The 14,099-nt window shown below is 47.8% G+C and overlaps 1 protein-coding gene across 4 annotated transcripts; it reads right to left on the bottom strand.

The window, feature by feature from the left end:
- Positions 1–302: 302 nt before the first annotated feature.
- LOC122386407 (zinc finger C4H2 domain-containing protein-like) lies at positions 303–13,939 on the bottom strand. Of its 4 annotated transcripts, none has more exons than XM_043375582.1 (6): positions 13,791–13,939; positions 8,480–8,580; positions 7,635–7,806; positions 4,394–4,569; positions 3,519–3,749; positions 303–3,010 (listed from the first exon to the last, which is right to left on the bottom strand). In XM_043375582.1, the coding sequence occupies exons 2-6, from the start codon at positions 8,539–8,541 to the stop codon at positions 2,881–2,883; spliced, it is 771 nt and encodes a 256-aa protein (XP_043231517.1). In that variant the 5' UTR covers positions 8,542–8,580; positions 13,791–13,939; the 3' UTR covers positions 303–2,880. The 4 variants fall into 4 exon arrangements, with proteins under 4 accessions (XP_043231517.1, XP_043231515.1, XP_043231514.1 ...); XM_043375580.1 differs by having other exon boundaries at positions 13,873–13,929; XM_043375579.1 differs by having other exon boundaries at positions 8,480–8,586; positions 13,791–13,905.
- Between the last annotated feature and the right edge of the window lie 160 nt (positions 13,940–14,099).

Below are 14,099 nucleotides of genomic sequence, written 5' to 3'. Positions count from 1 at the left end.
GACAAGGAAGAATAGTTATAAAAATGTTTGTTTATGGGAGCTTTAGGGCGCGCCGAAAGGTCCTTTTGCGCCCATGCGCCCCCCCCCCCCAACACCTAAAAAAAATGTAGAAAAAATAAACCTCGTGGGGTAATCAGCGTAAAAGAAAGGTCATTTAGGGAAGGAAGAGCAACCGAGCATCATGACAATGCTGCACATTACAAGGTCACAAAAGCTAGGCGCGATTATTTGTTTCAATCAATATCTGTTATGAATTCATATTTCATGGTAAATATAAAAAGTCGCGTCCAAGCAGAGCAGGATTCCAAAGAAATATTTTATTCACTACTTGGCACGTGATACAAACGTCAATGATGCTAAAGCTCATGGCACAGGAATGACGCCATTAGGGCGTTTTTTTCCGTAGGAACTACAAATCAAACTGGCCCTAACACAACACTAAACGAATTGGCGAGCGGTGTCACCGGAAATGGCTTATGGCAACATATCCTCCAAACAAGAAAAGTCAGTTGCTTGATACACAACATCGATGACATAATTTTGTGCAAACGATCTACACTTCTCTAGAAGACGTCTATAAAAATGGAATCATCGGCGCAACTGGAAGCATCTACAAACCTTGAGCAATACATCGAAACTACACAACATTGGAGGCTAAAAAACACCATTGAGAAAACACACGACGGTCAAAACGCCACATATGCACTTGTTTCATTACATACAGCTGATCCGTCGAAAAAAGAACATTAAAAGGTTCCACAAATAATCGCTAGACTACACGGCGTAGATGGCAGAAGTGAACAATGTCGTACCGTGTCCGTGATTATTCCAATACGGAAGGTCACAAAAGGTGCAGAGTACAACAGAATCGGCGGTCTCTGACTTCACAATGCCACGGATGGAATGGAACGGTTGAACAGCGATTCAACTAACCGGGTCACCCGCGAGGAACATCTCTCGATAGCAGGCAATGTGGAATCACACGATAGGCTGACCTGGGGTGGGGCTCCGTCCATTGACTGAACATGAAAACATCATCAAAACACACAAACACACGCACACACATCCACGCAAGAGTAGGAGCACACGGGGTGTCCACGGAGTCGAGGTCAGGTTGAAATGAGGTCGGTCGCCCGTCCCGCCCGCCAGAGTACAGTTGGGGCCGGGCCGGGCGATCGCAAGACAGCTGATGTAGGTACGACAAACTGGCGAGGTATGTTCCCAGTAAAAGAAGGGATACATTACAGACCCTCCTCGATCCTCATATATACACTGCTAGTAGAGTCATAGCAGGAGAGAGAATACTACGAGTGTGTAATACATACTGGAGAACGCGAAACCGACGAAAAGTGCGCAAATAATACTGATATTCCCCGAGCAGCACGGTCAACTACTACAGGACAATATGGCAAACGATATGGCAGAAATTGGAGATCTCAAAGAGGTTCACAAGACACAGAACATTTCACACGCAAAGAGCGATCATAGTGATAAGAACAACCACGCAACTGTGACATCGTGAAAAAGGATAAGGGAAACAGCAACTTTCGCAAACAAGTTGAGCTCAGCTAACGTCGGCACAAAGTATCCTTTGTGAGCCGAGTTAGAGGTTTACTTTGGCACATTAGGAAGTCTTATCACCCGCCACTGGCGACGAAAGCCGGCCAGATGGCAGTAGCTCGCATTGGCACGATCATAAAAAGACGATGAAACAATTTGGCACACGCAATACCACCGGCTGGTACCTTCGGATCTGATCCTGTAACACACACAAACTACCTCTGAGCGGCTAGGGATACTGCACATGGGTTAAAAAGGTCAATATGCATGCCTCCCGTCACAGAGCTAGAGATCAGAGCTTACAGGAGGCTAGAGTGCCACGGAACAGCCCATCTAAATGACACAGGTCGAGCATCACAGACAATTATGGCGACATCTGCAAACTGACGACAACGACATACAGCGGCTACCTCGACAAATTTGACATACAGGGTGTTCTCAGGAGTCAATGGAAGTCGATTGAAAACAGTTTTACACTTACATCGAAATAAGACCAGCTGGATAAAAATTCGTAACTTGTGGTAGCTTCATACAAGAGAAAACATTGTAATTATGAAAGTTATTCCTCCTGTATCAAAGAACAACAAACAGTAATTGAGAGTATTATACATGGGCGAATAAAAGTCAAATAAGCATGGCAAACATAAAACCTCAAAAATAGGTATAAAAACAAAGCGAAAAAAATATTCTGAACTGAGACTCAAAGAGATCACATTTGTAGATGAGAAAATATCAGTAAATTGTAAAATAATACTGATAACCAATGGCTAGCCGTACCAGGATGTTTCATAAGAGCACAACCTCGGGCTGTTCCGAACACTAAATAGAGTAAAAGGGTCTTCAGAGCCTACTTCCACGTCAGTACTTTTCCCATTCTAAAAACATGCCAGAAAAATCCACTGATGGAATGTGCTTGGCCAATAGGTCCCTGACAGATGGGGAAAAGAACACTTCTGAAAAGTGAACCAAACTAGCCACATGTTTTTAAAACTGTTAGGTCATCCACGACACATCAAATGCAAAGTGTGGTCTATGCAAAGTCATGGTCGTTCAGTCATGACTTTTACATCGCAGCCGCGCGAAAAAAAATCGCTCTTCATTGTTATAAGAAAACAATAACTTCCGAATAATCAAAACTCGTTAGTGCAAAAGCCTTGCACTGACAGACACCACTCTGTCCCACTTTAGAATTCTGGAGTTGTCATATGCCTCAAACACATGGGCAAGAAGCGCACATTTACTTTGCTGATGTGTCTGAGGTAATGGTCCTTCTCCAGTCCTCCTGCAGTGGTCCTGATGCTCTTTGTTCTCAGAGCTGTCCTAATCCTTCTTCTTGGGTTTCTTGGGGTTGCGGCTGCGCGATTTGGCCTTACAGAGCGGGCAGATGGGCGCGTTACGGTGAATCTGCTGGTGGCACGACAGACAAGACTTCATGGGCGGCGGCTGCTGCCTGTGAAACGGGAGAGAGGAAGTCAGTGTATGAGAGAGTGTCAGTGGGGGAGAGAGGGCGTCAGTGGGGAGAGTGGGGGAGGAGATAGGGGCGTCAGTGGGGGAGGGGCTGGTGCAGGGCGGGTTCAGGAGTAGTTGAGAAAGTGTCAAAGCAAGACAAAAATCGAAAAGTTAAGCTAAAACGTATATCGTCTAGCAAACGAGAACCAATAGCAGCTACCTCATATAAACCGATGCCATACAAGCATCGGTTTATCACATGTCATCGGTGTCACACAAGAAGCTGCGACCGCAACCACTCGTAACAAAATCAAGCAGAACACAACCAAGCACCAAACAACCAAATGTCCTTCACACCTATAGCTAGTAACCTCAGATAAATTTATCGCCATGTTCCCATACCAACCCTTCGTTTTATTCTCCCTCCGCGCACCAAGGCTTAATCACCTCTCCTCCATAGCTGGCACCCCCCCCCCCCCCCCACACACACACACACGGCACACACTCACCTGAACGGGGTGGGTGACGGTCCTCCGGCGACCATCTGCGAGGAGCGAGCCTCCGATTTGGCCAGTACCATCACCCTGTGCGGCTGACCGGCCGACAGGCCGCCGTACGAGCCGCCGGAGCCGGAGCCGGAGCCCACCACCGGGTGCAGTCCGGACTCCGGACGCTCGGCGGGCCCGGAGCGACCCGGAGCCGGCGGCTGCTCCGCCTGCTGACTGCCCTGCTCCAGCAGTCTGTCCGGGGAGAGGAGGGGTGTAATTAGTGACGGCGAAGGGTGGGTAAAGAGTCGGAGGGTAACAAAAAAAAATGAGGTCGTTTCGTATCAAAGGCTAAGAGACATTGACGCGTCACAACACATCGCTAGACTATCCAATTTTATGACCAATTCACATTACATGTGGAGAGAATATCACCATGACATTTCAACTTTTTGGCAGAAAAATAACAGCACAAAGGACATGGAAAGTAACTTGTTATCAGGTTCGGTAAAGTCTGGTTCAGTTAGTGATCAGAGCACACCCAGGCCAAAAGTGACAAAGAGATGCTCAAAGTTAGGAACAGTTGTCACCAGTCTCCGTATGCCGACTGACTTCCTATACGACCCCAGGGTAAGTCAGGTCGGATCAGGTCAGGTCAGGTCAGCTCAGCCCAGCCCACCACTGACTCATGAATGAGCAGGTCGGGTCAGGTCAGGTCAGGTCAGGTCAGGTCAGGTCAGGTCAGTTCTGCCCCAGCCCACCACTCACTCGTTGACGGGCAGGTCGGACTCGAGGTAAGGTAAGGTCAGGTCAGGTCAGTCCCCCCCCCCCACTCACTCGTTGACAGGCAGGCCAGGTCAGGTTAGGTCAGGTCAGCCCCGCTTCCCGGCCCCACTCACTCGTTAACGGGTAGGTCGGGCTCGAGGTCGGCAATGTCCACCAGCGGCGCCAGTCCGAGCTGCTGCCGCATTCGGTCCAGCTGTCCCTTCAGCGGCCGGTACTCGGCGTGTAGACGGCGCGCGGACTCCAGACTGCGACTGCGGGCCTCCTCAGACTGCTTCACCACCTCCTCAATCTACCGCAGACAGACACACAGACTCCAGACTGCGACTGCGGGCCTCTTCAGACTGCTTCACCACCTCCTCAATCTACCACAGACAGACACACAGACTCCAGACTGCGACTGCGGGCCTCTTCAGACTGCTTCACCAACTCCTCAATCTACCACAGACAGACAGACTAGAGACAGACAGACAGACAGACTGCGACTGCGGGCCTCCTCAGACTGCTTCACCACCCTCTCAATCTACCACAGACAGACAGACAGACTCCAGACTGCGACTGCGGGCCTCCTCAGACTGCTTCACCACCTCCTCAATCTACCACAGACAGACAGACTAGAGACAGACAGACACACAGACAGACAGACTGCGACTGCGGGCCTCCTCAGACTGCTTCACCACCTCCTCAATCTACCACAGACAGACACACAGACTCCAGACTGCGACTGCGGGCCTCCTCAGACTGCTTCACCACCTCCTCAATCTACCACAGGGGCGTTCCACGACAAATCGACAAGTGCCCTGCACCCTCATATTCTATTTTTTGCTTAAAATTGGTCTAATGGGTTGTGATGGGCGGGGAAGCCAGCTGTGGCAAGGATTTTGTTCTTCGAACAACGGTTTCCGAGATATAGCCTCGGGCAATTCCTGGAGTTTGCGCTGCAACCCTATGTTTGGCGGCTTATAACTCAGAAACTATTGGTTTTCTATGTTAAAAACTTTATATGGTTCAACTCACAATTAACCAACAAACATTTTGGCTATCTCGGATTTTCAATTTTTGAAAATTTTGATCACGTGACCTTTTGTCCTATTTTTCGAAGAGTGACCTTGATATTTTTCCCACTGAAAGTTGCAAATTTATCTGATGACGATTAAAGCGTTATCAATTGTCATTCATATGCGATAATAAAAAAGGTGGTTATCGCCCTGCGTTGACCTCAGGTCAGGTCATTTTTATGACCTGTCCATTATTACGAGCGGGAGCGACAGCGAGATCTCGAGAATAATGCAAGATAGCGACAAGCGGTAAACGGTACAGGGTACAAACGAATAAGGTCTAAATTTTTACTGAGGTCATTTTCAGGTCAGGTCAAAGATGACGTCACAGGAGCAAAAAGGAAGTCAAAATAGCGGCACTATACATATATATGAGGTTTTTCTCGAATAACTTTCAAGATATCCCAGCTAGGAACAAACTAATAGCACCATCGTGATCCTCTCGTCGATCCGCATCGAAACATATGTATGTTGACCTCGAAAGGTCGAAAGGTCAAAAGTTGACCTTAGGTCACGTGACCTAAGGTCAACTTTTTACCTTTCGACCTTTCGAGGTCAACATACATATGTTTCGATGCGGATCGACGAGAAGATCACGATGGTGCTTTTAGTTTGTTCCTAGCTGGGATACCTTGAAAGTTATTCGAGAAAAACTTCATATGTATGTAGTGCCACTATTTTGACTTCCTTTTTGCTCCTGTGACGTCATCTTTGACCTGACCTGAAAATGACCTCAGTAAAAATTATAGACCTTATCCGTGTGTACCCTGTACCGTTTACCGCTTGTTCGTATCTTGCTTTATTCTCGAGATCTCGCTGTCGCTCCCGCTCGTAATAATGGACAGGTCATAAAAATGACCTGACCTGAGGTCAACGCAGGGCGATAACCACTTTTTTATTATCGCATATGAATGACAATTGATAACGCTTTAATCGTCATCAGACAAAATTTTAACTTTCAGTGGGGTAAATATCGAGGTCACTCTTCGAAAAGTAGGTCAAAAGGTCACGTGATCAAAATTTTCAAAAGTTGAAAATATGAGATAGCCAAAATGTTTGTTGGTTGATTGTGAGTTGAACCATATACAAGTTTTATCATAGAAGACCAATAGTTTCTGAGTTATACGCCGCCAAACATAGGGTTGCAGCGTAAACTCCAGGAATTGCCCGAGGCTATATCTCGGAAACCGTTAATCGAAGAAAAAAATCCTTGCCACAGCTGGCTTCCCCGCCCATCACAACCCCTTACACCAGTTTTCAACGAAGAATAAAATATGAGGGTGCAAATTTAATTTTTTATTTGTCGATTTGTCGTGGAACGCCCCCACAGACAGACACACATACTCCAGACTGCGACTGCGGGCCTCCTCAGACTGCTTCACCACCTCCTCAATCTACCACAGACAGACACACAGACTCCAGACTGCGACTGCGGGCCTCCTCAGACTGCTTCACCACCTCCTCAATCTACCACAGACAGACAGACTAGAGACAGACAGACAGACAGACAGACTGCGGCTGCGGGCCTCTTCAGACTGCTTCACCACCTCCTCAATCACCTCCACCATCTCCTCAACTTGCCGGTCCCGTAGCTCAGTTGGTTAGAGCGTTAGACTCCGCGTGGTGAGAGCACGCGTTCCCGGTTCTGACAGTCCGGGTTCGAAGCGCGACGGGCGCTCGACATTTATGGGCCTCCTGACAGGTATGGTTGCGGTTGGTGGCAGGCCGTAGCCAGGCGAAGTCAGCGAGGGGACCGGCCGTGCGCGGCTTTGTGCGCACGTTAAACTTTGGACTCTAAATTCTGCCATAGAACTTGAATTGCGCGATCGGAGGGTAGAGGGCAGGGTCATCGCAACAAGCTTTGCTTTTTTTTGAACGCGAGGTTAGTGCGCTAACCACTACACCACGCAGCCAGATAACAAGCTTTGCTTAGCGGTGGGTCTGTCCTTGTGAATCCTTCCCATCAAAAGGTTCGGTCTAAATTTATAAAAAAAAATCCACCACAGACAGACAAATTAACTAGAGAAAGACAGACACACAGGCTCCAGACTGACTGAGGGATAGCTCAGCTTCACCAATGTCTCAATCTACCACAGACCACTTATCACAAAAACACGCGACTGTTTCAACCTAAATAGGCGCTGAAAACCACGAAATGCGTAAACCTCTCGGCTCTCACCAACACACATAATGAAGCTGTGAAGCGTATTATTTATATTTTATAGCGTATTATATTACATTTCCTGAAGCGTCTCCCTCCTTTACCCCTTCTCCCATCCTCCCTCTAAAGCAAACTCACGGCGTTCATATCAGCGTGGATCTGTCTCAGCTCCTCTACGTGTGCCATTTTCTCCTGGAGCAGCAGATCCATCTCACGGCGATACTCGAGCAGCGAGCGGCCCTCGGCGTCCGACACCTCGAGCTCGGTCAGCAGACGCTGGCGCACCCGCTCCAACTGCAGCTGGCCACGTCTAAGGGAGACGGAGGGAGGGGTCAGTGGCCGTTGTGTTACATACCCTGGTCAAGTCTGAGGGACGGAGGGAAAAAGGGAGGGGTCAACAAACACTGTCACGTACCCTGACTGCGTCTGGGGGTTGGAGGGAAAAGGGAGGGGTCAGCGCCAAACACTGTCACGTACCCTGACCCCACTCTGGGGGTTGGAGGGAAAAAGGGAGGGGTCAGCAAACACTGTCACGTACCCTGACCGCGTCTGTCTGGGGGTTGGAGGGAAAAAGGGAGGGGTCAGCAAACACTGTCACATACCCTGGCCCCGTCTGAGGGGCGGAGGGAGAGATCAGGAGTTCAGGACCCCACCGACGGAGGGAGAGATCAGGACCCGGCCGGAGACAGGCGAGTCCAGGCTCTGGTAAGACGAGGGTTCGGTGACGGTTAATACCATGCATAACAGATGTAGATACAGGAAATAATACGAATTAGAGCCATGCCAACAGTACACTCACATTGTAGGAGTAGTGAAACCACCCAACTTTGTCATTTCAATATACTATTCAAAAGATAATGTGAAATAATCTGACATCTGTACATATGCCAGTCATGGTAATTCCACTAACACAGTATCAGCAATTCTGAAGGACTCATTGAGTCTAGTATCAGGCAGAATATGGCCATTGCTCCTTTACTCACCTGATCTCATTAATTGTTTGCAACTTGCCAAAGGCGACTCGGTCATCCAGATCCAAATCCATGATTCTGCTGAGTGCTGATATAATTGGTGAACCTCAAACCTGAAACTCAAAATATGGATCAGCGTTGTGAGAGGTTGGAGAAAACCTTTGCTAATGTCCGCCCTCCACATCTGTTTTGATTTTCAAAATGGTTTCCATCTCTTCTTAACCCATGGGCCATGGCATTACCATTTTCCAATCCAGCCTTTCCTTATCAACCTGAGTGATGAACAAGTACCTACTCCCAATAAACAAAAAATGTTCAGACTAAACTGGCAGTCAGCATCAGCTTTTACTTTTTTGCTGAAGTTCACTTATGCATTTTTTCATTCCAAGCAGTTAGCGGCCTCCAGCTGTACAACCTTCACCAAAGTATAGTTGGTTTCACCAAACATGTGCATGGATCCGAGAAAATGGATCTGGGATCTGATCCCACGGATCCTGATCTCGGATCCGACGGGATCATAGATCCACCTCTATAATTTATCGAGAGATCCGTAGGGATCACAGATCCGAGTCTCATTTTTTTTTTTTTTTACTTGAGATCCAGTGAGATCATAGATCCTCACTTATTTTTTGTCAGCACATGTATCCCAAAAAGCACTTGTTTCAACTCACAAACGTTCTTTTTTTAGTGATTTTATGTGATCTCACGTCAGTATCCATAGTTTTGTGTCACTTATTGGCAAAGAAACCCTTTAAAACATGATTTCAATTTTTTTTTTTATAAATTTAGTCCGAACCTTTTGATGGGAAGGATTCACAAGGACAGAGCCACCGCTAAGCGAAGCTTGTTGCGATGACCCTGCCCTCTACCCTCCGATCGAGCAATTCCGATTCTATGGCAGAATTTAGAGTCCAAAGTTTAACGTGCGCTCAAAGCCGCGCACGGCCGGTCCCCTCGCTGACTTCGCCTGGCTACGGCCTGCCACCAACCGCAACCATACCTGTCAGGAGGCCCATAAATGTCGAGCGACCGTCGCGCTTCGAACCCGGACTGTCATAACCGGGAACGCGTGCTCTCACCACGCGGAGTCCAACGCTCTAACCAACTGAGCTACGGGACCGGCTGTGGTGCATGGTGGGATCCACTCAGATCATAGATCCATGTTCTTAATTTATCGTCAGATCATATGAGATCATAGATCCAAGATGTATTTTTCACGCCGGATCCGGTGGGATCATAGATCCCAACTTGTATTTTGCTTCGAGATCCACTGAGATCATAGATCAATCACTCGGATCCATGCACATGTCTGGGTTTCACCACATTGTCAGTAAGTACAAACACCAGGGCGCTGTTGGGTCGCAGTTTTTTAACAGCAGGCTGTGAGCATGCTGCTACTTCTTGGCTCCTCATTAGTCGAATTCAAGTGGTCTATTCGTTAGACCAGTGGTCGGCAGGTCCTCCGGGGTCGTGCCCCCTTTTTTGGCGCCAGGCAGGGCCATTACCCCCACCTACCACTTACTAGACCCCATTGGTGATACAACCAAGGTTACTGAAATTCCATACTTTTCCGTGACTCTTTGGGTACCATATCTGCGAGAAACCGCAGGCCCCTCCCCTGCGGTTCTCGCAAATATATCAAAAACGTTGGCACGGAGCGCCACCATTTTGGAACATTTTATCATACATCGTTTCTGCACATGTTGTGAATATTTCAGACCAGAGTCACTCGAGGTCAGGTCACCAGATCACGTCAAGTGACCTCACCTCAGTAAAGACTGCAACGCCTGCTTTAGCTGCATTGAGTGACAGATCTCTTTCAAGCTTTCAGGAATTGATAAAGGCAACAACATGTACAAAATTTGTATCTCGGAGATTTGATGTCGGTGACCAAAATTCAGGTCAATTTCACACCCTCTCCCATTATCAATGGGAGAGGGCGCAAAGTCAATGGTAGAAAATTGAAAGGCGCCTCTTTTGGTCCAGTGTCATTCCTAACACTGTGACACTCTTATTTACAAGTAAACATGACCGCTGAACCGGAAAATTGCACCCGTAACCCCACTGTATGTCCCTGAGGTCATTTCAGGTCATGAATGGTATCTAACAGCTATTCGCTAATAACTGTGATAAAGGCATCCCAGAGCGATGAAAATGCCTTAGATGTGTTCAGCTCGACGATACGGATCGACTGATGTGCAACAAAACCTTCGATGCTTCTCGACGGGAGGAGCACGATGCTGATAAAAGTGAGCTCTTGCAAGTTTTGAGTGAAAAGTTATTTAAGAAAACTATCAGCAAGCAACGTACATTTTTAATTTTGGCAGCTTTTGTCTCCTGCAGGCTAAACCATCTTCGGTTGAATCTGAGGGCAGGCATCAGAAGAAAAAAATGTTAAGAGAGCTATCGAATGCGTTTTTCCGCAGCGCTGTAGCTCTATCCTTTCCTGAGCTATAGGCCAGTTTATCGAAAACTGTCAAAGGTTGACCTGGAAATTGGCGAAATTTTACGTTCGATGACCTCTGGTGACCTGACCTTTGATTTGACCTAAAAGGTGACCATAGTTTATTCTTCATCATTTCTTACGCTCTTTCGATCGCCGACTACGGCGTTTCGCTAGTGACCCAGGGGCCAAGTTAATAGGGGGTGTTCAACCTCCATTTCCAGCAGGGCGTGGAAGTCCAGGAGCCCCAGCGGGGCGCGGGTCAACCTCCATACGTATAGGTGTAGCGGGTATTTTTCGAGAATAGATCACATTAAAAGGGTCGGATTACGAAAAAAAAACTGTACCATCGAGCCGATCATTTTTATCTGTCCTGAAAATGGCATGACCTTAAAGGAAAAGGGCCACCTTCGTGAAATATGAAGATATCGTTGTTTTTCATTTTGACATTATTATTTTTCATTTTCTTTTTAAAACTGGTGCCAGAAGTGCACAATTCGCGAAAAAGTATTTAAAACTATTTAACATATTGGTACTATGTTGATACTCTCTACGGCACCTACTGTATGATGGCATAGCGATGACGTCACACTCAAGCCAATCAGCGTTCAGAAGACAGACTCGTCGGATTGTGTCAGATAAGCTGATTGGTTAAAGCTGAGCTGGTTGGAGCTGATTGGTAAAAAACCAAACCCTCGCCGCGGGTGGCTGTTTTGTCGGATAAGAACGCATTCCTGGGATAAGGACGCATTCCTGGCGTATTTTCTTTTAAAATTGCCGAGAACTACGAATGGAGGCCGAAATCGGCCGTAAGGAGGTAGACACATAGGTTTTCGGACACGGGCTACAAGATGGCTATCTCAGTTTCAATCCCCATGTTAAAGGTGGCCCTTTTCCTTTAACCCGAATAACCGTTGATTTGTGAGATCCTTCTTGAGATCATGGCAGGCCACAAAATCTCACTTCAAGAAGTTACAGCAGGACCCGATTAACTCGGCAGTTGTTATTGACCTATGGAAGGTCACCCAATGACCAACGACCTTTAAATTGGGTAGCAGCGGCTGCTTATCTTCACGGGCAACACGCTCAATTTTTCTGCAAAGCTCCAGCTCAGAGACCGAGATGCTCAGATCAGGGTGCAATGGACGACTCCTCTCCCTTGCGTTAGTGACTGTGAAAACGCCAATAGACGAGCGCCGGCTAGTACATGACAGTTACTTTCCACGACTGTACGGAATGGTGAGCAGCTACATGAAAATTGGCATGCGCCAGCTAATCAGTTCATGCTTTGTGCGTTTGACCTCGACTAATCTTTGAATCCTGGGGCACAAAAGTTGCGATGTTTGTCCACATCCATCAAGGGAGCCATTAATTCTAAAAAAGATGAGGCTTTCTCAGAGGCCCTCATTACCCCCCGCCGAAGGGCGCCATTACCCCCAAAGGGGGCATGCCCCACCATTTGCCGACCCCTGCGTTAGACCAATGAGAGGCCAAGAAGCGCCAGCAATAACTTCCTTATATGGGGAAAACCGACAGCACGCTGGTATAAAAACAGCGAACGAGCAGAGCTCTGATCCAGCAGAAACCTAACGACAGCATTACAATTTCATGCGGGCGTAGCTTGACCCTCGCCGGACCTATTGGTTTTCTACATACGCGCCAGCCGAGGGGGGGGGAGGGCGGGTACGACCCCCTCGCCGTTTCGCCCCTGGTGGAGCTAGCGCGTCGCGGAAAAAACGACCGTGTGCGCCGTTACGAGACGCAGAGATTGGTACCCGATTTTAAGGTCCTAGGTCACCCGTGACGTCTGAGGTCAGGTCAAGTGCCCCAAGGTACGGTTCAGTTTTTGGTGTATAACTTCGCAAAAAACGGTCGCAGAGTCGCGACTTTGGCAGCATCGTGCTCGCCTCGCTCAGGTGCGTTAAATGATATATTTTTTGTTTGGTTCAAGTCAACTTAGGGTGTTGACCTCAGGTCACAGTCAGGTCAGCGCCCCCAGGTCACGAAGTTGGTTGAAAGAGGTCATGTCGCATATCATTCGATTCAGCAGGTCTTCCTAAATCCATTGATGGCTTTCCTGACTCGCTAGCACAATTTGATCGGGAGTTATTGATGAAAAACTCATATGCCCTTGTTGGCGTCACAAATGACGTCACGCAAGGTCAACATTGCAAAAGTGACGCATCTAACCTTGCAAGGAGTGCATCAAATCACAATTCTGTGTGCTTGAGATAGTTGGAGATCGTTCCCGGCGCCAGAAGAGCAGTTTTTATTTTTCCCTATTGACTTATAATGGTGAGGTCACAAAAATGAACTGACCTCATATGACCTTTAGGAAAAATCCCAGATATAGAAGTTGTGAGACTCGCAATGGATACTAGATCCTCCAGTTTCGTTTCCCTGTGAAAGCTCCTCTGGCAGCGAGGGCGTTGCGAAGGTGCAACATCTGAAGACCGTGCAGAGGTTCACTTATGACGTCATAGGTCAGTGACCTGACCTGACCCGAAAATGTGGTTGGTGTCAAAAGATCTGGCTTAAATCAAAGGTCAGGTATGCCAGGTGTCAGCTGTCTATCGCCAGTGTGTTCGTGACCTCAAAAAACCTATGGGGGGGGGGGCGCCATGGCACCCGCCCGCCCCCCCTCGGCCGGCGAGGGTTAAGCTTTGGATGTTGTAGCCTGTAGATGCTGAGTTTGGTTAAATTTCACTGCTTTTTCAAAGCAAACAAAATAACTTTCGTTCTTATGAATGCACGTACCAGCTTATATCCTTTATTAGTTGAAGCTAACATACCATATAGGGCAGGAAGCGACTGTGACATTTACGGCGCAATCGGACTTGCTTAGGACGGATTATTTTATCGAAGTAACCTATTAATTACCTGTCTATTGGCTGTGTCCCTATCCAATTTCCCTTCACGAAGGACTGATGCAATAGATGCATAAAGCAACACAAAAAGATACCTATATCTCCGTCCTCGCGCTAACGGGTGAGACTAACCCCGCGTTCGATGTCTCTCGGACGACGAAGATTCTACGTCGTCCGGCCAATCCCGTCCAAGGTCAGCGGGGGCTCGGCAGCGGTTATGGAACGTGATTGGCCGGACGGCGTAGAATCTTCGCCGTCCGGGAGACATCGAACGCGGGGTAAATGCTTACTTCGAAATCAAAGCTGCGTTGCGGCATTGGCG

Source organism: Amphibalanus amphitrite, unplaced genomic scaffold (genome assembly GCF_019059575.1).
Source record: "Amphibalanus amphitrite isolate SeventyFive unplaced genomic scaffold, NRLGWU_Aamphi_draft 000250F_arrow, whole genome shotgun sequence".
Taxonomy (NCBI): Eukaryota; Metazoa; Arthropoda; class Thecostraca; order Balanomorpha; family Balanidae; genus Amphibalanus; species Amphibalanus amphitrite.
The sequence above is the reverse complement of the archived record's forward strand: the minus strand, read 5'-3'. Positions and strand labels throughout refer to the sequence as shown.